Source organism: Nicrophorus vespilloides, unplaced genomic scaffold (genome assembly GCF_001412225.1).
Source record: "Nicrophorus vespilloides isolate i.1.1-1 unplaced genomic scaffold, Nicve_v1.0, whole genome shotgun sequence".
Taxonomy (NCBI): domain Eukaryota; kingdom Metazoa; phylum Arthropoda; class Insecta; order Coleoptera; family Silphidae; genus Nicrophorus; species Nicrophorus vespilloides.
This window is the reverse complement of record NW_017097712.1, coordinates 726-26,276: the sequence shown is the minus strand read 5'-3', so window position 1 is coordinate 26,276 and position 25,551 is coordinate 726. Positions and strand designations below refer to the sequence as shown.

The 25,551-nt window shown below is 32.0% G+C and overlaps 4 protein-coding genes across 4 annotated transcripts; 2 read left to right on the top strand and 2 right to left on the bottom strand.

Moving 5' to 3' along the window:
• Positions 1 to 1,780: 1,780 nt before the first annotated feature.
• Positions 1,781 to 2,902, bottom strand: LOC108560791. The gene is made up of 3 exons (XM_017918471.1): positions 2,794 to 2,902; positions 2,440 to 2,622; positions 1,781 to 2,380 (listed from the first exon to the last, which is right to left on the bottom strand). The coding sequence occupies exons 1-3, from the start codon at positions 2,795 to 2,797 to the stop codon at positions 2,076 to 2,078; spliced, it is 492 nt and encodes a 163-aa protein (XP_017773960.1). The 5' UTR covers positions 2,798 to 2,902; the 3' UTR covers positions 1,781 to 2,075.
• Positions 2,903 to 7,969: 5,067 nt separating this feature from the next.
• Positions 7,970 to 9,195, top strand: LOC108560789. Its single transcript, XM_017918470.1, has 4 exons — positions 7,970 to 8,041; positions 8,197 to 8,372; positions 8,432 to 8,555; positions 8,609 to 9,195. The coding sequence occupies exons 1-4, from the start codon at positions 7,970 to 7,972 to the stop codon at positions 8,762 to 8,764; spliced, it is 528 nt and encodes a 175-aa protein (XP_017773959.1). The 3' UTR covers positions 8,765 to 9,195.
• A 2,118-nt stretch (positions 9,196 to 11,313) lies between these two features.
• Positions 11,314 to 11,871, top strand: LOC108560788. Its single transcript, XM_017918468.1, has one exon. It carries the CDS (start codon positions 11,314 to 11,316, stop codon positions 11,869 to 11,871), a length of 558 nt encoding a protein of 185 aa, XP_017773957.1.
• Positions 11,872 to 12,017: 146 nt separating this feature from the next.
• On the bottom strand, positions 12,018 to 25,222 carry LOC108560787 (serine proteinase stubble-like; the record flags this gene model as incomplete). The annotated part of the gene is given in 5 exon segments (XM_017918467.1): positions 12,018 to 12,182; positions 17,661 to 17,963; positions 21,464 to 21,704; positions 24,908 to 25,014; positions 25,137 to 25,222. Coding segments are annotated over 5 exon segments (902 nt in total), but the record flags the coding sequence as incomplete, so codon positions are not given.
• Positions 25,223 to 25,551: the final 329 nt, after the last annotated feature.

Sequence of the window (25,551 nt, the reverse complement as noted above, 5' to 3'; positions counted from 1 at the left end):
ACATGATTTTGTACATACGAAATAAAACGATTTTTTGTAAATGGATTTTTCTAACTTTATTTCTTCCAAATGACGTTTCCATTTGTAAGTAGTATCATTTATAAATGTTACTATTTTCTAATAATTGTATCGATAAACTATTGAAATAATATTGATTTCTTTGAATTCACTATATCTTTTTAATTCAAATTTGCATTTTTGTGAAAATTTGTTTTTATTATTAGCCTCTCGTTTTTCTGTATTGTACATTTTTACATAAAAAGAGTTAATGAATTCGGTAGGTTTTAAGTTAATTTCTATTAAATCAAAATATAATATATATATATATTTATATGAACTAAGAAAAACATCATTTTACTTATAATAAACCTTTCGCCAATGCTTGAAATATCACAATGAACTTTCTAATTCCAAGGACAATACAATATTAAAACTCCCATTCAAAAGAAAAGACAAGTTTAGGTACTGTCTCATTGTTGTTCCTATTAAATTCACTAAATCTGTAACTAAAAGGTTCGAAAACATATTTTTTCATTATTTGGATACTGCGGACAATAAGATTTTCAGATCGCTTTTTTTTTTACAAGGGGTACAATAAAACGTGACAATGAATTTGTTAGATCATGGTTTGCTCATTGTGTAATAAAGTTTTGTGACATTTTTTTAAAATTTAAATTATAACTCGAAATTAGTAAATCTTCGGTTTCATTTCGATCTGCTATAAAAGTAGAACAAAAAAGTATTTTATCCAATCATTAATATAGTACGTATATAAAAAAAATGAAACTTTTTTTTTATAAAAACAAATAGAAGATGGTGTTAGTACACAAATTTACAATTTGTATTCGGACATAATATTTGTGAATTTTTGCAAAATTTAATAACACCTGCAAATGTACCAATAATAAGCAAAATAAATACAAATGACCATTGTTCATTAACATTTATTTCGTTAAAATATTTTAATTTTTTATCTAGTTCTTTATTTTTTTCCAAACACTCTTTTTTATTCTACCATATCAAAGTAGGATTTAACGTTCGAGTCTTTAATGTACATTAACGACTCAGCTAAAATCTTATGAAAGATAAATGAAGATTTCAAGTATATAAATTTACCACAAAATGATTCTTTTAAAAAGAAATCAAAATGCAATCACACATTATTTCTGTTCCGAAATAATAAGTTTTTAATAACAAAAAATTAAATACGTTTTATAATAATATTCATTTATTAACGAAATATATAACATCCGATTTTATTTAGTTATAATTATAAATCTTATTTATTATTATATAAAGATAATTTTCAATATATGATTTTATTTAATTCTCTTTACAAATGAGCCAATATTTTATATCAGTGGTTCTTAAACTCTACGGCACCCTTAAATTTTATATATAAAATTAAGATAATAATTAATTGTGAAATGTAATTGATTAAGTACTATATTTTTAATGTTATATATCATTTATGAAATTTAATTTTGTACATTTTAATAAATTAAAACAATATTAAATGTATATTGAAAAAATATTATTTTAAAAATTAACTAACAAATTTATATAACATGTGATAATAAAAAAGTTGATTACATTCAAATTTATATATATATATATTTATTTTAATACTTGCATTATTTCTTTAGACGGTTTATGAACATTTTGCTTTTATTACAACTTACTAAACAAAACTCACTATCCTCTCCATAAACTGTTTTCTACTTTATGCGTCTTTTGTATGTTTTTTCCTGGTCCGCGCCTTTTGAACTAATGTGGCTTCTAACGACACTTTCAGCAACGCAACAATTGGAACTTAACAAGCATATAATATCAGCAACCTTTTCCGGATTTAACTTTGCTTTGGTATTGGTCTCCTTAAATGCATTACTGCGTTTCCTTGTCATGCGAAGTGTTGCCAATGTTTCTTGACTAAATAAAGCTGACAACAAACCTCTTGTTGCAGCGGATGGGGCCTTCCAACTAATTTTATTATACGTTTTATATGATTTAACACTTTGATTTGGTCCAGATTTAACTACCTTTTCACCATTATGCATTGTTACTGACACATCAGTTTAATTATGATCTGTTGGAGGGTTTTGGTCATTTTTGGGAACTTTCGAAATCTGGACTCCAATAAAGCTTAAATATTGTCGGTAGTGCGCGTTTAGTGCTTCTTCTTTTTCCAGCCGACCTTTCCACATTAATAATTCCTGCTCTTTACTCGTCATTTCCGCAGCCAAATCGTCTTGCACCTCATTATCACGGCTATTTGGTAGCTGCAACTCCGTGGATTCACGTTCGCTAGATTTGTGTGATTTATTTTTTAAATGGTTTTCACAAATTTTTTCCAAATTTTGTTCAATATATTTTTTGGAATCTGCATAAAGAAATAATTGTTATAGTTTGAAATAAATATCAAAAATTTAAATTAGTTACCATTGATACTGACGACAGTCCCTCGCATTTTTACTCTTCCACATTTGATATTTATCGTTGCTCCTAAGAAAATATCTTCTTCTTTTTCGCAAAACACTCTGCTTCTTTTTATAATCTCAAACTTTGAGTCTTCAAAACACATTAGGAGCCACGACTCATCTGCTTGCATGGAGTCCAAAAAAGCTGTAAAAAATAAACGTATTGATCAGATTGCATTTAATTTACTAATTCTATTTGCAAGTTATAATAAATGGAATATAGTTCATTAGAATTTAAACTTGACTATTATTTGTATATAATTAACATGCAATAATTACATAATTTCTAATGATCATAAAAGCAAACATAACTTACCCATTGCTGAAGTTAATGCGATGAAGTAAAAACTACAAACTTGCTACTATAATATATAAGCTATAATTGTATATTATTTTCTTTACTTGAACGGAGTACAAGAAACGAAGGAATGAAGATAACTTGACTACTCAAGGTGCGAGTTGTAACTGCTGATGGGAGTAGCAAGAACGTCATGTACTCTCTAGGACTTGTGGAAGGGATACATCAGGTACCTTCAAAAAAGGAAAATTCGAACAATTTTGTATCCTAATACTCAGAAACTTACTTCCATGTCTGGTTTATTGCCCGGCTGGCGTTTCATCAGAAAATACATCTAGTAGAATAGCTGTATAAAGCTTAGTTCCTCAGTTATTTTACAATGGAAAAATATTATATTAATATTTAAAGAAAAGTTTGTATATTGAATTCTTTTGAATACTCTTTTATGATTTATTTTTAATAGTAATTCAAGATAATAAATATCATGTTTTAATTCTGTATCTCATGATTTTAAGAAGATTTATCATAAAATTAACTTTTTACAATTGTTAGTTAACATTGTGTTAATTATAAAGAATTATATAATTATTCATATTTTATATTTGATATAGGAAGGAAGTAACGATGAAATACATCTTCTAAAGAAACATCTTTTAATCTATTTAAATCTTAATTATCATTAACAGCGTCATTCCATTTTTATTTCTCCTTGAAATAATTTTCAATTCAATTTTCAAAATTATTTATTAAATGCAGATACATATACATGGTGTTATTTTTAAGGGGTGGCGTACCTTGAAATAATCGTCATTTAAGCTAATCTGCTTCGTTTATGAAATTTCGAATCTTCTGTGTAAAATAAATGTATTGATCAGAGTTAGATAATATTTATATACTTCTTCCATAAAATGAAGTATTTCATATATATGCTGCATAATCATAATTCCATTGACACGTTATAACCAATGCAATTTCTTCATTTAACTTTTTAGGAATAAATAAATGTTAATATTTTAAATGCATTAACATTTATTAATTTAATAGTTTTGTAACAAAAACTTCCGCTTCTCGGATATGATTTTGTACGTACGAAATAAAACGTTTCTTTATAAATGGATTTTTCTAACTTTATTTCTTCCAAACGAAGTTTCCATTTGTGGGTAGTATCATTCGCAAATGTTACTATTTTCTAATAATTGTATCGATAAACTATTGAAATAATATTGATTTCTGTGAACTCACTATATCTTTTTAATTAATTATTGAAATAATTTTCAATATTGTTATTTTTTTGAATTGTGACCAAATTGCTGTCGACCTAAGTAATTCTATTTTACTATAAGATTTAAAGCGGATAAATGTGTGTTCTTCGTTTGTGCTGCTTTTTATTTTTCTTCTTCGGAAATATTTATATGCTTTCATCGCTTTTATATATTATATATTTTTGTTTGTTATTAAGATTTATATTAAACTTTTGTATTTTCATTTTTATATATGAATTATTAAAGTATCCTGAATATTATGGACGTGTTTAAAGTATTTATATAACAACATGTCTTGTTTCATTCATCTTCAAATTGTCCAAGTATACTTGCATTTCTATTGTTGTAGTGACTTAGAAACATTTTATTAAATTTGATGCTAAGATGTTATCTTATTAAATTTATTTTCTTATATTAGGTTTGTTTTTTAGGTTGTGTTCTACATCTATTGGTCAGCAATTGTGGCAACTTAAGTTATTTTTGTTGTCCGCAAATCTGATGTGTATGTTAAGTATAAAATAGGTTCTAATATGATTCCTTGTTGAATACTTTATTTAATATGTACTAAATATGTTAGTTCATATTTCATTTTGACTTGATACAGTACTACTGTAATGCCTTACACAATACTTTATCAAAGTAATATAGGTTATAATAATATTTTTTTCTCTTCTAATCATTAACTAATGAAGCCAATCTCTCGATGGATTTATTCGATGTGGAGTCCAAATTTATCCCGAACTATGTCCTCAGTTGAAATTAAGCGGTTTGGTTTGAAGGTTATGTTCTAAATCTATTGGATCTCAATTAGTCAACAAGTATGGCAACTTAAGTTGTTCTCGTTGTCAACAAGTCTGATGTGTATATTAAGTATAAAATAGGTTCTAATATGAATCTTTGTGGAATGCTTTATTCAATATGTACTAAATGTGTTACTTAATACTCCATTTAGACTTGATACACTAGTACAGTAACTGTTACTACAGTAATGCCTTATACAATACTGTAGTTAAAGTAATATAGCTCATTGTATCATTATTATCTAGAATAACATTTTTTCTCATCTAATCATTGACTAATGTAGCCAATCTCTCGATGGATTTATTCGATGTGGAGTTCAAATTTATCCCGAACTATGCCCTTAGTTAAAATTAAGCATATACTGAAATAACTTGTATATTATTGGTAGTAAGCTGATAAATCTATATTATATTACTTCCTTGTTTGTTTGTTCCAGTTTCTTCCATATTCTTTAGTTTTCCCAACATTTTTATAAAATAGTATCTTTTTTTTAAATGATTTTAAAGGGTCCAACCTTTCCATTACAAATATTTCCTCTTCGTCTCATTTCAGAAGTTTCAAACTTGCTCGCTTCTTTTAATATTGAAATTTATTTTTAATGGATTAATTTGTAAAAAGTTTCCTCGATATTATATGTTTTTGTTTTGTTGCAACCACCTATAAAAGGATGTGTTGTATTGAGTGCTGATACATAATGAAAATTCTTCTTCCTTCCACCACCTTTTTCACTTAGCTTGTGCCGCGCACAATTTCGCCAGGGCCGTAGCCGTGTGGCTATGGTCGCCTGTAAAGTCGCCACGAAAATCTGATACGAAAGGTCGTTGGTTCAATTCCAACAAAAAATTGTGGTGGCTGTGAAACCCGAAAGGGGTAGAAATGATTTATATCAATAAATAAATTGATATAAATGTCATTAAAAAAAATCGGGACTAAATGTAACATATAACATAGGAAAGTAATATAAACAAATTCCAAACCGGGACTCTGCGGTTCTGTATACCTGGACTAGGTTGAGTCTCGGAATCGATGATGGTGTGCTAGTAGATAGGACCGCAACCAGTCAGACAGAGTAGGAGAGAAGTCTTGCAACCAATTATGCAGAGCAAATGTTAGATCAAAATGTTGGACTTTCTTGAAAATTGCGAAAGGGCCAAATACACGTCACGATTCCTTGATGCCACTAAAAGAGGGACGGAGGTAGGCAGTGGGACTTTGAGAGCTACGAGAGCAGTAATTAATTCCGCACTGATGGCTGAATTGTTGGGACACTCGAAGAAGCAATGGTTCACCGTTCCTAAACTACCACAGGTCCTAATCGGTCCAGCCCATCCTGTGGAGATGATCCGGAGCGAAACAGTGCCCCGACCTGAGTCTGGTGAGAATTGAATTTTCTCGTGAGTTTCAGTTCATGAAACCAGGGTTTGTGCTTGACCACTTGAAGCTGTTGTAATAGGACCTGCCCTTCTGTGATCCCATGATCTCATATCAGTTCTGTCACCGGTTAGTCTCCTCCAGCTTGAGACCTTTTTTCAGGCCTTGGTGTGCTTGTTAGCTAGTTTATCCGCAATCTCACCCAACATTTGGTAACCAAATCCAAATCCAAACCAGTAATCTTCGATTTTCTTTTATATGGATTGCACGTACACTAACATGTGTATATTCTTCAATACAACCCTGTACGTTCTTTCTTCCTTCAATTGGAATATATGGAAGAACATTCGTTGGCTCTCCTTAGTCTTTGGGATAAGTTTCACCTTCTCCTTAACGATCAAATATAAGAAATATCTATTTCTGGCTTTGAGGTCAATTTCAGACATTAATTCCTTAATATTTGTGATTCCCGGCTATCAATTTATCTTGTTGTCATTTAAATTCTTAATACTCAACACTTGAAATCATTTATTTGTTAACATCGTCGGTTTATTTAACTTCTTCTCCTGTTTTTCTGGTTCTCGCTCACTCACATTGTCTGCGGCATTTTAAATTTCTGACTCGCGTTTAACTCGCACTCTGATTCCGTATCAAACGCACTGCTGTTAATTTACCGGTTAATTGGCTAAAAATATATACTAGTAACATTTGGATACCGTAATTATAAGACGTACTCCAGTTCTAAGAGAATTTATATCTATATCCAGTGGAACTTCGCTTAACGAGTTTAATACGTTCCAAAATTTCCAAACAATCCACGTTTTCCCAAATAAACTAATGAAAATTACGATAATGCATTCCTTGACGAGAAAAAAAGTATAATTTGGTCTCCATTTTTAATGATTTTGCTTTTCATATTTATGGTTCTTTTTATGCTTTGGCTTTTTATTGGGAGACATGAAGTGTTATTATATTTTGCACAAAGAAAAACACAAATATCATGTATAAACACAATTTTGGAAATTTTGTGATCACAAACAACACTAAGATGTAACTAGAATTATTACTAACACTAACGCTTTAAACAAAGATGACAAAGGAAATCAATGATGGTTAATGTATTCAAAAATATACATATAATTTGTGAGTACAAGTTTTAAAAGTGATGTAAAAGGCATGAAATCCGGGACTTCTCTTCTCATCATCTTCGTTATGCGAAACGTCGTTCGTTAAAAATTAGTTAAATTATTCTACAGGGTGGCCAACTTAGACTAACTGAGGATTTTCCTACGAAAATATAAACCATATTTTCTTGGTTTATGCTGGCATCCATGTATAAGACGCACCTTATTTTTTTTATCAGAAAAGTAGGAATTGCAAATAACAAAATCTACATCCACTCTATAAGACGCAACCATTTTTAGACCCCCATTTTTTTTAAAGTGACCATAATTATATCAAAAGGCTGACCCAGGTCTTTTCACCTTATTCTTTAAATTTACGTATATCTACTTATATAAATATAATATTAAGCATTATAAATGTATGCAACTGAATATATTAAATCTATTGTTCTTGATTATTTTCGAACAATCCGTTCTTTAATCAATCAATTTGTTCTACATTCAATACACATTAAGCAGTCGACGATAATGACGGAAACGTTCATTGGTATTATTTAATTAAACAAATTGTGCTGAAATGTGTTTAAATGCAACCTGGGGGAAATCGCAACCCCTTTAACATGATTGCAGAGCGTAATGACAAAAGCTTGTTTATCGCAATTGTCAGCTTACAATAATGATGATATTCCGCATCGGGAACAATGCACAGTCAGCTTCGCCAATTCAATACGCCCTAATCTGGTTTCAATTCTAATTCCCCGTCGGATGCGTCCACATCCATACACATGCACATATACAAACATACACACATACCAATCCAATACGAATTTCAATTTGGTCTATTTTCTGTGTTGTTTTCAAAGAACTCCGTTGGAACTATATTCAGTTTGAGATCGAGGAGGAGGCAGGATACGTATTTATCATTGGAAATCGCAGATCCCGATGAACTGAAACTGATCCACGCATCCCCAAATGGTACAGACGTAGTCCGCATTCCTGCAGCCATCAGCGATGGTAAATGGCATCAAATCGCTATCAGGTATTAACTACAACAATTTGTAGTTACATAAACATAATCTGCTAATCGTTTTATTGCAGTATACGCGACGATAGCACCGTTGAAAATTACGTGGATTGTCAATGGTCCAGAACTAACATCCTCAAAAAAGGTTCTCTGGACATCCCCGAAGACGCTGATCTCATCGTCGGCTACTTATTTGAAGTAAGTCTTTATATAAAATCTAAAAACTTGTACTATATTCATTATGGTATTAGGGTGATTTAGAGCAATTGACTATCGATCCAAATCCATCCGTGGTGAGTCTCCAATGCTCGACTTTGATCACACCAATAATAGACCCAGGCGGCGAAGCGTCCAAGGCCAAGACCACTCCAACCAAAAAAGCTCATCGCAGGAAGAACCGCAATTGAATCTCCAATAGAAAAAAGTAATCATTTAACTAAGCTTCGAGCCGTGTAAATTCTTCTCGCAATCTACTAAACTTTTCAGTTAAATCTTCTTCATCTTGTTTCATTCTGTTTCCGTTCATACTCTCTTCGAAATCAGATCTCGTTGTTCTAGAATGGCAGTTAGGATTCCATTGTGTGTACCTGTTTTATGGACAATATAATTCTATTTGAAAGCTAAATAATAATAATAATTTAAAAAATTAAAATGAATAAAATATGGACGTATATTGTATGGAAATGTAGATGGAATGGTAAAAAAATTATAAATATTACTACACTTGTTATTATAACCCACATACAGAGGCATTTAATTGAAAGAAACTAAATTATTAAAGATTACATCGGTTTTACGTTCGATGCTTCGGCAGACAATAATAATTAAAAGCGAAACATCAAAAAAGATAAATATATATGTGAAACGTTCTCGTTTTTTTATTGGTTTCCTCATAACCTAATATTGTTTTGTATATAAAATTGTTTAAATTCAAATAACCGAATGTTTTATGCGTTAGCTAGTGTTCTTTTGATTTATAAATTAAATAAATATACATAAGCAATTTATAACTTTATTTACCTATATTTACAACATTTATTTTAAGAATTCAACGTAATCAAAAGGTAAGTACATTTTTATTATTTTAATCAATAAGACTCTTTCTGGCACATTTTTTCAATTGCTTCAACCATATTCTGTTGAAGAATATCAGTTTTTTGGAATTTTCCACTCATTGGATTATAATTAGTTATAATTGATAAAACAACTTCATCACTTTCAATTTCCGTGCCAAAAAAACAAAATTTACCGGTAATTTCAGAAAACATATTTCCCTGTAAAACCGGTTAACGTTTACCGGTAATGGAAGCTCTAATTCCAATCAAAATAAACATTGTAATATAATCATTTCATAATACAAACTGAGTACACAGTTACTTAATTAAACATTAATATTTTCCATGCTAAATTGATTGTTGTAAGTATGTAAGAACTAATCGTAACATTAATTATATTTTATCTGACGAAATTTGTCAGATATTGCCATTCAGGTGGTGGTAAATATAATAATTGAATTAAATTAATACAGATATGTCAATCAATGAAATTATCACAACATAAATTAAGCAAACATAGAAGTAAATTAAAAATGGACATAATTTCACCATTTTCCACCTATAGAATCAGATAATTAAGCAAGTATAGATGTGAATATAAACTGATTTTACTTCCTGATTTATAAAAATTATTTTATAACTTTATAATATTTTTTTTAATAAAGCAATCTATCTTTTGACTATAAGCTTTATACATGGCTTAATAAGAGAAATAAGGGATAATTATATGGACGTAATGAAAAGGTGATGCAGTAACCACTCTTCACATATTTAATAAATATTTTATGCTCATATGATCATTCATTCATTTAATTTTTAATAAATCTGTTTGGTCTTCAACAATGATTTGCTCTATACATATCAATCTATAGTGCTGCAGCTGTGCAAACAGATAAAGTAACGTTAGTGCGTGTAACCGCGCTTCCCCAGCAGGTTCTCAGGACGCCGTCGTCATTGAGGAGTTAGCTGAAACATCATTAGAAAGGGAGCTTCCAAACGATTTGGACTTCTCCAGAGAGTCACGGCCGCCAGATTCTTGGAAGTCTTTTTTTCGAGAGATGAAAACGACGAGGAGGATGAGTCGCATCTGCAAGTACGCCAGAGGGCATTGGAAGGAATCGGCGGACCACCGGATCGACCATTTTCAGTCCACGAGATTCAACGTACCCCAAACCGAATGAATGCTAAAAAGGCAGCAGGCAGAGACGGCCTTACATAATCAGAAGGGCCCTGTATTCCGAACCCATGCTCTTCCACAGACTCTTCAATATATACCTGGACAAGGGTACGTTCTCGAGATGCTGGAAGGAACAACTTCTGAAAGTCATCACGAAGGGGAAGAGCGGTCTCAACTCAACCGATCCTAAAAGCTACCGTCCCATCTGCCTCCTGTCGGTGCTTGGTAAGGTCCTGGATTCGCTCTTGATCACCAGGATCAAACACTTTGCAACAGAGAAACGCGCTCTCAGTGAACACCAATACGGGTTCAGGAAAGGAGCCAGTACTGTTGACGCCATAGCTGAAGTCGTATCATTCATCGAAACAGCCAGCATCCAAGCAAAATACTCTGCAATTATATCGTTAAATATCAGTGGGGCATTCGGTAACGTCTGGTGGCCGCTAGTGATTGACTAACTTATCAGAAAGGAATGTCCGAACAATCCAATAAATTTAACGAGAGGATACTTTTCAGAGAGAGTAGCTGTCTTCGAGGAACTAGGCATTTCACTGCAGCGCCAGGTTAGCAAGGGCTACCCGCAGGGATCTATCTAGCTCAGGCCCTGGCTTTTGGAAAGTCCTCTACAATATACACCATATTCGATGCTTCCCTTCCACCCGAATGCCGCATCGTTGCCTACGCGGACAACACAATTTTATTGGTTTCTGCAAACAATTACACGATGCTACAAAGTGGCGCAAACGACGCGTTGAAAGTATTGAGTAGCTGGACAAAGTCTGCCAAGTTGGCGTTCAACGCCAGGAATACAGAGGCCCTTTTCTTCGGGAAGAAAACTAATCAGCGGAAGCCACTTTTCAAATTAGCTGGAAAAAACATTCGCTGCTCTGACCACAGCAAGTACCTAGGCGTCACCATCAATAGCAAGTTGAACTTCGCGGAACACGTTAAACAATCCGCGGCGACCGCCAAACTCCTAAGCACCAGATTCGGTGCGCTTGGAATAAAAGGATGGGGATTCGGCCGCAGGCATTTGGCAGGATCGGTGCCGGACGAGAGAAAGGCAGAGATATGCGCCTTGAGGGCCGCCAAGGCCTACAGAACTGTGCCCACGGAAGCGGCGCTGGTATTAGCCGGACTACTTCCGATGGACATCCGGATGGTGGAGATCGCGCAGCGTCGACGGTCTAGGACACTAGGCGAGGAGGAGTCCATTGGGATTTCGGGTCACATCATCAGAAAGATTGAGATCGAGTCGACAATAATCAAAATCCACCCATAGATTCGATCTGTCTGACATTCCAGATAGGTGAGGGAGCCGCCCACAGCAGAAGAATCTACACAGACGGATCGAAATGTGATAAGGGCGTTGGAGCTGCTTTTGTCGTTTACAGGGGAAGCAGGGAGATTCACCATCCAAAACTAAAACTAGCCGACTTCTGTACCGTCTTCTAGGCAGAACTGCTTGCTCTTAAAGAAGCTCTGGGATATCTGCTGGGCACATCCACCGAGGACTTGTCCGATATCAGAGCAGCCTTGCAGGCACTCCGACGTACCGAGGTCCTCACAGAGCTCGAGCACGAGACCCGGGAGCTAGTTAAACAGTTAGAATTTCACTGGATAAAGGCGCATGTAGGGAATGAAGGTAACGAGAGGACAGACCAACTGGCTAGATCTGCATATGGCGCTGATGAATCAGACACGCAAGCGACAAGTCTTCCTACCACTAACTACGACAAGTATTCCATGGGAACCCCAATGAACTGCCAGCATTACATCACAAGGGATTTACATCATTATTATGTGGTATTGTATTTATATTTTATTTTTATTATATTTTATCTTATTATGTTCTGTTATTATTTTATATATTTTTTACACTTTTATATTTTAATTATTTTATGTATGCGCTATGCTTATGCGGCTCAATAAATAAGTTGTATACATATCAGCTCCGTAGACAGTTGATTTAGGTGCTTCTCTAGTCGGTGGTGGTATTTTGTGCTGTCTTTACTGTTAGCATATTGGTAGATGTCATCATTTGTGGAGAACTATGGAGCATTGGTAAGTTCTCACAGCGTTTTCGACTGGAATCTCTGTATAATATAAATGCTGGTGATAGATCCCCAAAGCTGAATGCCGTGGTCGTATACATCAACACTTTGTTTTATGTCGACAAGCTTAAGTGTCTTCCCAAAAACCAGTTCAGCTATATAGTCCTTAAATTAAAATATTTCCTTTTGATTACTATGTTCTTCTTCCATGTAAGGTGCCGATCTATTATTCTTATTACATTGTACATAACTATTTGTGATGTCTTACTGTAAATAGTAGTTTTATATTGAAGTGCGATCATGCATACAACATTATTAGAACAACCGAACTCGGAATACTATTAAAAAAACAGTTTTAACATATTGCAAGGACATAATCAATTGAGTGCAATATTTATTTCTTTCAACAATGTGATATACAATTATGTGAATATACAGGTGCAGTTTTGATCAGTCCGGATTCACTTTTTTAATTTATTTGGTTCCTTAAGTAGTTCGGTTTCAAACAGTCCGCACTGTGACTATTTCACTATATTTTGTTATTAACTCACGCTTTATCATCATATACCCATTGCTACCAAAAATTTCATGGCTTACCAATAAATTACGTTTGGAAACCAAAACCATTATGAAAATATCTTCTGCAACCGAAGAGTATGAGTGTCCACTGAATATTTCATTCCTTATGTAATATTTTTGGAACATTACTGAAACAAATTCGTCATTATGACTAAATTTGTATATTTTTTTTTAAATAAATACTAAACGTTATTAACGTTCAATCGTCTTATCCTCTAAAATAAATTATTTAAATTTGAATAAATCATTATCTAATTAAAAACATGCTCTATTAGAAGAGTAAATTAAATTATGACTAAGAATGCGAATGTAGGTTTCGGGAAGAAATCAGTATAAAATACCGTAATGTCTATCAATGTCGAAAGAAGAAGGCGTCTCGCAGTGTTTCAGACTTCTTTTTCGGAATCGATATTCCAGACTAGTCCCAGTTTTCCTTTTATTTGCTTCTGTATGTATGTGAGGATTTTTATTCTTCTATTTTTGGTCTGATCCCCTTTTTTCGCCCGCCTAGGCGCCAACATTCGCCCTAACAGAAAATGAAATAAAACAATATGCAAAGTGCTTTCACAGATCAATTTCGATCGTTTGACATTCTTCGGACAACCGATTCGTATTTATCGAAGCGTATACTGATTTCCTTTACAAACTCCACTAATATTTGCGCACGAATATCGCCTTTGCCTTTTCGATCTTTCAGTATTAAGAAACGCATCAAGACTCAAAGAGAATTTAATTTAAAAAAATTCACTGATATATTTAAAAGCATTCTGAATAAACATTATATTATTGTATTATAAAGAAAATAAGCAAACATATTTGAAAAATTAAAATTTATCTTAATTTGATGTTATATTTTATTCATTTAGTTTATCTAATATTATGAACTTACATTGCAAAATGATTAATTCAATTAAAAAAATTTAAAACAGAAAATCAACTATATTAGGAATCGGCAAACTGGGGTAAATTGCCCCAAAAGATTGATAGTGATGAGGATGTTTTGCAATTGAAATTCTATGCATCCATGAAAATATTGGAAATCACAAAGTATGTACCTATGAAAAATATTATAATTCGACTCTCATAATGATTTAATTATTTTGTAAATGAATATATTATGGGGTGATAGTTAGTTTCCCAACACTCACTCTATATAGAGTATTGCTATTTTGTGTCTTTATCTATATATATTTTATGTCTTTTGCTACGATATTCGAAAAATAACAGAATAGAAAATGAGACTAGCAATATCTACTTTGACAATTATGAAAGTGGTAATGATAACTCTTTGAATATTGCATATGAAGTTAATGCAGCCTTAATGAAAATGCAAAATATTCAATCTCCTACAAACCGGAATCAATAGAATGTAGTAAAAAAATAATTTAAAAATCTGAAATTTAGATCTTTTTTCAATTCTTTCCTTTCTTTGTTAATGCAATGTAAAATGTAATATAGAATAAATAAATTGGTTATAAAACAATGTATTTTGTTTTTATTATTTTTTTTTAATTTCTCGAGTCCCGAGAATTCCCGGGAATCAAAAAAATATCGAGATTCAGTAACCCTAGTTCCACTCGTAATTGATTCTTTGCACTGGTTTCAATTATTCATTTCTTGAAGGTAATTTCATTTAATTATTCTCAAATATATTTTTTGTCAAGACATGCAATTATATCAAATGATTTTAAATTTCTTAAATATCATTGGTATAAATATTTTGTAATATCTTGTTAGAAACTAATTGATTGTAATTGTTACATTTGTTTCAAACAAAATTGACAATTAACCCCAAAGATTAGTATAATTTATGGCGTGTAATAAGTTGACTGTGATGTTTTTAAGTCGACCCAAATGATATACAGATTGGAGACCACAGTTGAAAACACCCCCCGAAATTGTTCCAAGATTCCGATTCCTCCCTTCGTTTTTTTTTTATCACGGAATCCCATTCAATCCTTGACGCGTTCCGAGGGCAATGGTAAATTTTGCGGCTGCCAGGATGATTTGTACCCATAATAAATTCTCCCCCACTTATCAAAGCGTAACATTTTTTTTTGTTCACCAGAACACACACACAAATTCCTTAGCGTTTAATCATCCAGCTTTCTCCCCAAAAGTCCTGAATGATAAAAAGAGACTATTAAAGTTATTCTTCGACAGTCTCTAATTTATTTAGAAATATTATACTTTTAATGCAATAATTACGCAATATATTCAATTTTGTTTCGATTTATTCAGATATTATATGAAATTTTAGAATTTGTTTAACGTTAAATGCATAATTTGATACAACTCATAGTCCGGTTAATCGATTACGCCAACATTCTGGTCTGCTTAAAACCTGACTAATCGAAGATCTTAAGACCACAGAAAATAAACCACGCAAACAGAGATTTGACTATATTAACACGTCAGGAACTTGACAGTTTACAAGTGTTAATTTTTAAATGTTTTCCATTTTATTTCTCAATTTAGTTCTAAATATACACGTTATATATCTCTTTTCATATTTTATTATGAAATTGGATAGTTATTTTGGAACAAATAATTTTTTAAAGTTTATAATGTATATTTTTAAAATTGATTTGCTCAATTACAAGGCGAAGGTCTATTTGAGGCTTTCCAAATGTTACATAATCACTTAACGAGTTAATTAATTTAAATTGTTATATTTGACACTTGTCAAGAATGCTAATAAGTTATATTGTCTTTGAACAAACAACACTTCACAATTCTATATTCATTATATAATGTGTAATGGTGTAGCATAAAATAACATTGCATAATGCGAATGCAACAATTAGTATTTACATTTAATTATACTATAAAATATAACTGGAAAATAAATAAAATATATAATTCATAAAATTTATTGTATACAAAAAAAAAATATAATTACAATTAAGTCATCTTTGGAGCTGGGAGCGGGGTCAGGGTTTACATAATTTTCCGGTGTAACGTTTTTCTTTTTTTTTACAAGTTCAGTCGTGGCAAGGTTTTATTATCATGCTTTATCTTATATTAATATATTTTATTTTTTTTTTAGATCATGACTGAAACATCACATTCAATAGATACGAAAAATATATTATGTAATTTATATTATATATATATAATATGCGTGTGCGTTGATAATAAATTATGCTATATTTAGGATGTGAATATCTCTTCTACAGACTGAGTTAATATAATCGTGGCAACATATTCGTAAAATATGGATCGCCGGGTGCGTTGTATCTATGTGTATCTATATGTGAGAGCGTGTCTATGTATGTGTATGTATATATTTATGTCGGTGTGTGTATGTACGAGCTACATAGAATCCAATACATCATCGAAAATTCAATTTGGGCATTAAAAGCGACCGCGCATACACTAAATTTATAGGAAATTCACACACCCACGTACACAAACACACACGCGTACATTCATATACATACACAGACAGCAGCAGCAACGCTCACACATGAAGGCAGATTTAACGTGCACGTAATACTATCGAGTGCCCCGATAAATCACGCTGTTACGCAACGGTCGTGCCATTGAAAACGAAGTAAACGTAAATGTTTATTTGGATGGATGGATATGATAGGTGTAGGTGTTGATGATGGTTTTCAGCAATTAGTTGTTGTTAACTGGGCAAGAATCAATAACATATTTGCAGTCACTTTCAATTAACCCTCATGACAATGACAGAAGTTTGTTTCACATTTGTATAATCCAAAGTTCCCCCTTAAGTGGTTATATTGTATATATACGTCATGATTTCTTATATTTCACTTATGACGAATATATTCGCATCATGAATAATAAAGTACGCTAGCAACAAAAATACGTGGCTACTATGGGAGCCACTTCATACATTGCTTCAATTCGCTTAAGGGGTTAATTAATCATTGAATCTAGTCTAACTAGTCTAGACCTGATAATAATTGGAATGTATAAACTAAATAAAAAATTCAATGCAATATAAACCACTAATTTTGTAAAGTAAAGACAATTATGTCAATATTATTTTATATTCATTTTCTAATGTACTTGACATTTTACCAATATCGTAACAAAAAATTTCATTACATTTAAAGTTTTCAATGTAAATACTTGAATGTAATTTAGGTAGATTCATTTGTTACTACAATTATATAATTTAAATTAATTTGTATAGGAATGATCATATTTTACTTATCACAAAGGTTAAATCATCATTAAGTATTGATTTTTTTCAATCTAAGTGATATAGATATAAACCGGTAATTGATGTTAGCTTTTTTTGTTAACAAAATTGATTTATGCAGCAATTGTAACTTTCCTATCATATTTATGAGAATTAACCGAAATCTGCAGTAATGTGTAAAACATTACTCTCTGGCAAAATTTGATAAGTTATCACTTGTGGAATCACGCACACACACTCTTTCTCTCTCGACATACATACTTCATCGACCATACGAAACAGCATACATTCTAGATACCATGTTGGTAGATGGTTGTCCTTGCGCGTGCTGACGCCGGGAAGGGTGGCTTCGGCGCATCCGATGCCCCAGGATGTGATACCTGCGAGGAAGTAGCAGCCGTCCTTACCGCGCACCTGCGGAGGCCCACCGGAATCACCCTGGCATGAATCTTGTCCGCCGTTCTCGTGTCCGGCGCACAGGTAGATGTCAGGAATGAACTCGTGCCTTCCCGCCCTCAGGATCATGCTCTTACATCGGTCGTTACTCACAATGGGCACTTGCACCTATAACAAACAAATATGTGTGATATAAAGAATTTACACGTAACATACTGTTATTTGGATTTAGGATTATTATTTAAACTTGTATTTTTGAAACAAAGGATAACATAAAATAAATACAGTAAGATCTTAGTTAACGCTGATCCGAAATAACACAGTCTACAACTTGAACGAAACTCTAAATTTATCTATTAGAAATACGATATTAAATTATAAAGTCAAATTAATATAATTTGATTCTAATTTATAAATTAAATAGAAGTGATTACAATAGAAATATCTTATCAAACAGAAGTAAGACGATAGTTATAAATTTATTATTTGCTGATACTTCAAATGATACATATAATCCTATAGGATTATATCCTAATGCTTCGAGGTTGAGCTCAATCCTAGTGGAATCAAGTTCCTAATTATATAATATATTCAGAAACAAAGTTATTCATTAAGTTAATCTCCATATTTTAAGAAAGCAACAAATAATGTATCAAGTACACGTACAACATTTGTTACATATCTGTATTTAAAATTTTTATGAAGAATTATGTTTATATTGCTGTAAATATAAAATATATTAAGAAGCAGCAGTATTCATTATATAAATCTTTCTATTTGCAGTAAATTAAATGGTAAAAGTAGTAATTCGATTAAACAAAAAGAAAGCCGTAAATAGTTTGCAAAGTAAGGTTACTTAACAGTTAGTTAGAAACCCATTATTTCCTAACTCTTCAAGTTGAACTTACTCTTAAAAAGAAATAACAAAGTTGTTATTCGTTTGAAAGTAAATAAATAGTACACGTAAAAGGTTCGTTAAACATCCATTATTTGCTGATTCTTCAATGTAGATGTAGAAATTAATCTGATGTTTTAAAGTTGAACTTAATCTTAATAAGAAATAAATACTTATTGATGTAAAATTCATAAAGAAACAATGGAATTCATTAAATCAATCTCTATATTTGCAGATGTTATATAGACAAAGTAGTAGTTATTCGATTGCACGAAAAGAAAGTCATATACAATTAAAGATTTTATGAACATCCTTAATAATTACGCGCCGTTTATTTGTTCTCGAACATTTCCAATTATATTTTATGGAAATGCTGGAACACATCTAGACGATAATGGAAGCCTTTGAGCGATGCGGTACAAACAGAAGCTTGTGCCATCTATAAAGAAACATATATCTATATATATATATATATATATATTTCATGTGCCTCCTCTGGGAGGTCAATATCTTCGTAACGAGGCATCAGGGCATGTGAAAAAAACCCGGAAAGATTCGAAGATTTATGTCCCTCCAAAGGGTCCTTACATGAAGAGCCGCCACAGATTAATAGATTCGTTAAAAGATCATTACCTCCTCTTAATATTCGTGTTCGAGAGATGAAACACATCCGATGTTCTACTTTCCTATGCAAGAAGAAGCCGTGCACTTGTTAAAACGATTCGCCTTCGCATATAAAGTATGTAATGGCATTATGTAGTCCATTTAATGTCTCGTCCGTATCTCTCGGGAAATGACATCAATGGAGCGTTTGATTTCGATTACACACATATACGGTCTTCTTTATATGGCTCAAAAGGGAAATTTTTCTTATTTCCTGTATCGAATTCTATTCTCTATCTCTCGCACAAAAAATGTACTTTATTGAAATGCAAAACATATACATGCATTCCATATTCAATATATGACTTATATAAATTGTGTAGAAATATCATTTTGCGTTAATATTTTTTTAGGTCTATTTACAAAGGACAATTGATTTTTTTATTCCCTTCTCTCGTTTGATCTCCAATATTCCTAAAGAAATATTTGAATTACTTATATTTTATATATATATTCAAAGTTCCACCATGTCCGCGTATATTCTTTGATAAATGCGTAAATAAAAAAGTATCTCAGATGCAAGGACGTGAAGAAGAGCCAGTGAGGAAGTAGAAACGAGATCGAATTAACGTTTCGTTGCTGCTACTTGTTTTTGTATTATTTTGCGCCTTTGATGGGTTTCCCGAAAACGGATGGGTTTTTAATGTACGTTAATTAAAATTTAGCCAAATCCTTCGAGATTAATTCGAATTTCATTGTTGCGAAGCACGCCGGAGGTGCCCGGAATATTCAAAACCTATAATGGAATTACGTCCACCAAGGTATTAATTAAAAACTTTTATGTTAAACTTTGATTTTTTTTCAGAACTCTTCGTCTTCTATTTATTAAGAGTTGATTAAGTAAATTGAAATCACGAATACATCATTTAATATTTAAATAAAACTATCATAATTGAATAATAGTTGAATAATATTGATTTAATATCTAGAAAAAGTATTTATAATGAAAATTGAAGAATTATATTTAGAAATACTTGATCTAAGTTTAAATATGAAGAAATAAATTCGCTAAAATACTTTATCTTTAAATATTTTAGTTTAGAAAGATACGCTTTATATGCTTTAATTATATTTGCATTTTAACATTATGCTTTTTTCATCAAACAGAAGGTATGTCAATATATTTTATATTTCCACATGTTTTCTGTTTTGTTTACGAAACTTTAGTCAATATCCAAACAATAAATATGAAATAATATCAAAATAATGGTGGAACGATGTATAGGAAAGTATTTATTTTAAATTAATTATATCTTTTTTAATATACTGGTTTTTAAAATTAGTTTTAAATTTAATGGGAAAGTGCACTTGAACTTCAAAAACAATAAATAAAAATGTACATGGAGAAATAAACTAAATTAACTAGAGTGTAGAATTGTAGAAAATATTATGAAAATTCAAAGTGAATGGTTTTCTTTAGATTTACTTAATTATAAAAATTTATTAATTTTATTGCATTTATTTTAGTTAAATTATATTCAATTTGTCCTAAAAAATGTATTGTAGTTTAGTACTTCAATGAAATAAAATACCCATCAACTCTGTTGCTTATCAATAAATTAAAAAGTTAAAAAAATAGATGTTTTTTTTATCATATTTAGTTAAATATTTTCTGAAAATTTAATCAATTAATTATAAAAGATATTATACTAATTAAAATCAAACTGATTACTTCATGTTTTTGTATTGTAAGTTTATTTACGTCATGTACATCATTTACGTCATTTTACATTTTTTTATATTCACTAAATAAATATAAAAAAATGTATTTGTAAATAAAATTATGTAATTAAAAAAAATTAAACCTTAACGATTATTATGAATTGGTTTTCGATTGGAACCGTTCAGTCGGTGCGAGAATTGTGCGACTGGCTAAATGTACGAAACGTGCACAGATTATAATGAGAAACGGGAGTGACTTCGCGAAGGAAATTAATTAAAATCATCAATTCGTACGATTCGATAATTAAATTATTAATTTTCAATTTAAACGCCATCCATCATTCGCGTGCGCCCCACCTCCAAAAAGTAGTAGTAGTAGTAGAAGAAGAAAAAGATGAAGAAAAGGTCCCTTACCTCTTGCAAAACCGATGTAAGGTTTTCGCGTAACTGTCGCATTCTCTCCAATGAGCAGGTCATCCGTTGCAGGAAGTCAGATCGGTGAGATGGGAATCGCGAAATCCCAGGATTTATCCAGTTGGACCAAGGTCAGATCATACTCGTAGGTGAAGAAGTTGTACAGAGGATGGACTATTTTTTTCTTGACAGCTCTTTCTACGCAAGGAAGCTCTTCTTGAACGCTGGAGAAGTCGTATTCTCCTACCCTAATCTGGATCTGGGATGTCAGTAAACTAGAAAAAAAAAATATGTAATTAAATAATTATTGAAATTGTACATTATGCTTGAAGTTAGTACAAACAATCTTAGAAATTTGGTGTTTTTTTTACCCTAATATGCATTTAAAGGCGAGTATGGGACAATTTTTAAAAAATAATATTTTATTACCTTTGGACCAATCCAATTTTATGTTATTTTTTTCTATGTATAAAAGTGCGGTCTATAGTCCAAAAATATTGTGTGAAAACTCTTTATTACTGCTCGTACTTTTCATCATTAAATTAATTTACATAGATTTAAATAAATGTTTTGTATTTATTGTAAAGGAGTACTCAATCCAAGCAAACTTTGTTTTCAACTCAATTATAATAAGTTTATTTATAGCCCATTAATACAATTAGTATAACTATGTTATGAAAACACAGTAAAATAAGTTGTAAAGTATTTTTATATATTTTTTTGTTTTAGTTTAGGGGTGAGACAAATTAATTAGTGATTTAATTGCGAAACTCGGAGAGAGTTGAAGGTTTATTTCCTTCAAGAAATCCCGACCGCCGCGGCTGCCTGAAATTTTAATGCATTTCCTCCGACAATTTCCGCTAACCCACAGCTATTCCGTCAACTTCCGGTCCGGATTTGCCAATACCCAAACCACCCGCATATTCATGCATGCATATATACAAACCCAATACAAACACACATCCACCCTTCCACCTCCTCGTCGCATCGAATTCGGATGCCTGCACACTACACGAAATCATTTCGAATCGTTTCGCAAATCACTTTCTCTTTAATTAAACGAAATAACGCGCTCCTTTGACCGAGGAGCAAATAAATTGGATGTAAACTTAGTTGTTTTCTATTTCGCCCAAGGGCTGTGCACAACAAGATTGAAGCGTGCCTTTGTTCTTGATTAAAGAAGTATTTAACTACACGTGGAGTTGTGGTAGTGATTTTCTCTTTGATATTATATTTTTTATAAAATATATTTATTCTTATTTGATTTTAAATACTTTTTTTTAATAAGTAAACTAAATGCGATAAAAATAATTATATTTGTCATGTTTAAAAAAAATAACATATATTGAAAAAAAAATATATTTGCGGTTATTACTTGACAAGTAACTTGTCATATATCTGTACAATAAAAAACTTCAAGGTTTCCGAACAAAGTTTTAATTCCAAAAAATAATTCAGATTCCATAACCTGTGATACATATGGCGAGTATAATATGTAGTTTCGGTTAACAAACAACTTCTGGTAAAATTTGTGTACTACAATATTTATCTTTGGGTACTAATATAATATGTATATGTGTATCGGCAACAATATTTGGCATATATTACTTGACCAGTAACTTGTCAAATATTTGTACAATAGAATCTTCCGAACATAAATACAGAACAATATAATCAACGGATTTTGAAGAAAAATGTCGTTTCTGGAATAAAATTTGATATATATATATATGTTGATTAGAATAGTTTCGGTTGATGAAAGATTTAGAAAGATTTATGTTTAAAATCTAAATATCATAGTATTTGTCTTTGAGTACTCATATAATGTATGTATAATGACAAAAAAAAAACATGTGTGACAATTTATTTGGCATGTATTACTTTCCAAGTAACTTATCAAATATTTGTGCAATGGATACTCTGTTCTTAAACCTAAACTCAAAACAAACAACTCCATGTATTTCGAATAGTGTTTCAATTCCTGAGAATAATTTAGAATGTCCAATAAGTGAACATAATATAATAGTTTCGGTTTAAGAACAACCTTTAGAAATATTAATATTCGAGAACCGATGTATTTTGGGTACACATATGTACTCTTGAAAAAGTAAGTATTACATAATATGTATTCGTTTTCATAGCTAAAAGTTTGGATTTGTGAATTCTATAATGTAGACGAAGCAAATGATTTGCATTGGGAAACAAGATCCGCATCAGATTCAAGAAACGCATTATATTTCCATGTCTCGAATAGATCAGTATTTGCAATTCTGATGTGATATTATCATATAAACCTAATATTCCATATTATATGTTAATTTTCGAATACATAATATGTAAGTCAATAGTTATATCGAAATAATCATAAAAATATATAAAAATATATAATAAAGTGTGGAATATTGCCAGCACTATTCGAGGCATTGCTGTATTGCTTATTTCAACCATTTCCGAACGAACGGCGGATATCCGCCTTATCCTTTACATATGAGACTTTGTTTATGTAAAATGTACATAATACACAGCAATTTTGTAAAAAACCGATGAAAATGCTTGAAAAGACTGTCTGAAAAGTGTTAATATTAATTGAATAATATAGAACAGCGTTTCTTAATATTAAATTCTGGATCAGGTATCACCTTGTGTCAAACATCAATTTTATCTTTGTAACTGTTGGGTCACAGTACAACTACAAACAAGTATGTCCTGCAACAGCAAGATAAGTTAAAATATCTTTTATTTACATATATGTATTACAGTTATATAGGGTATGGTATGATATGGAGACTGCTCTGGGCTTTCGCCTCTTTCAGCCTTCTGGTATTAATGTTTTACAAAAAAAAAAACAAACAAAAAGAGACAAAAGTGCAAAAAAAATGACAATAATCTGATTAGACAAAAGAAAGATTGGTAGGAGAGTACAGTGAAATATAAAATAATGCGTAGGGGGAGTGTTTAAGATCACTGAAGAGTGGCGTAGGAATGTTTTTTAAAGTCTTGGAGTAGTTGTGTTAATGTGTGGCGGGGTTGAAGAGTGACAGGGTGGGGTGTTCTTGAAGGGCTATGCGTAATGCGAGGCGGCCTTGGATTTTTTTTATGTGTTTGAGGATGTTTGGGTATGTGACCAGGTTGTAGAGGGGTATCGGTAGTGAAGGCGAAGGATTTTGCAAATGCATTTGCGTTCAAACTGACGGATTCTTTTTAGTTGTCTGGGGGAGCAATGGTATAGTATGTTATGGGGTAAGTGAGGACAAGGCGGATGAAAACTTTGTAGGTATGGAGGGCGACAGTAAGATTCTACAAATAATATTACAAGTTACTTTGCAGTAAAATACGTACATTAAGATATATTATGGGTTAATCTATTAGATACAACAGTTGTTAGTACGTTTCTTTTTAACAGAAAATAGGTTAGGACCTCGTCGTCCCTTCACGTCTAAATGAAGTTTAATCAGTAAAAGACAACTCTTTTACTTACTCATCGACACAATGGCCGGCGGTGGCAATCCAATTTACGTTGAGAATGGCGCCGCCGCAGCGATGGGTGCTGGAGAATCCAAAGAAAGACGTCCTTCGCACAGAAACCTGGTTTCATCATAATTTCCGTTAGTCATACATTGCAATCAAGACAGAAGAAGAAGAAAAGGACACAAAGATGAAAAAAAAAATAAGGATGACGAAGTAAGAAGAAGCGCATCTTATCTCACCTGCCAGGGCCACCGTCCGAAGGGAGCGTTTTTGCCTCCCACAATCCTGGTTTGCGGCTGGGGGAACAAGGGCGGCTGGCCACATCCTGCAACAGGAAGATAACATAACACAACACCCTTTCCCGGCGAAACGCAATAATAAATTCGTCGGATCCCATTTCCGCCCACTTTCCAGCCCACAATGCCAAACCAACATAATCCTGCGGGAGCAGAGACGATGGTTGGTGCTTGAGGAAGAGGATTGGATGATTGTTGGGAAGAGGATGAGAAGTTGCATGATGATGAGGAAGAGGAGGATGGTACAGTCGTCCGTCTTCTCCCAGTTATAAATTAGACTAAAAGCATTTCATTTCGCCACCACGGATAATTCCGTTTTATATGCATCCCTCTCTCTGTGTAATTCTGGAGTCGTTTG

Excerpts from the sequence above, each read along its gene's own strand:
- LOC108560791 (XM_017918471.1), bottom strand. Across the intron at positions 2,381-2,439 it reads GACTGTCGTCAGTATCAATG|ATTCCAAAAAATATATTGAA; the intron begins GTAACTAATTTA and ends TTCTTTATGCAG.
- LOC108560789 (XM_017918470.1), top strand. The coding sequence starts at position 7,970 with ATGACAAAAGCTTGTTTATCGCAATTGTCAGCTTACAATAATGATGAT. Across the intron at positions 8,373-8,431 it reads TGGCATCAAATCGCTATCAG|TATACGCGACGATAGCACCG; the intron begins GTATTAACTACA and ends GTTTTATTGCAG. Across the intron at positions 8,556-8,608 it reads TCGTCGGCTACTTATTTGAA|GGTGATTTAGAGCAATTGAC; the intron begins GTAAGTCTTTAT and ends TTATGGTATTAG.
- LOC108560788 (XM_017918468.1), top strand. The coding sequence starts at position 11,314 with ATGCTACAAAGTGGCGCAAACGACGCGTTGAAAGTATTGAGTAGCTGG.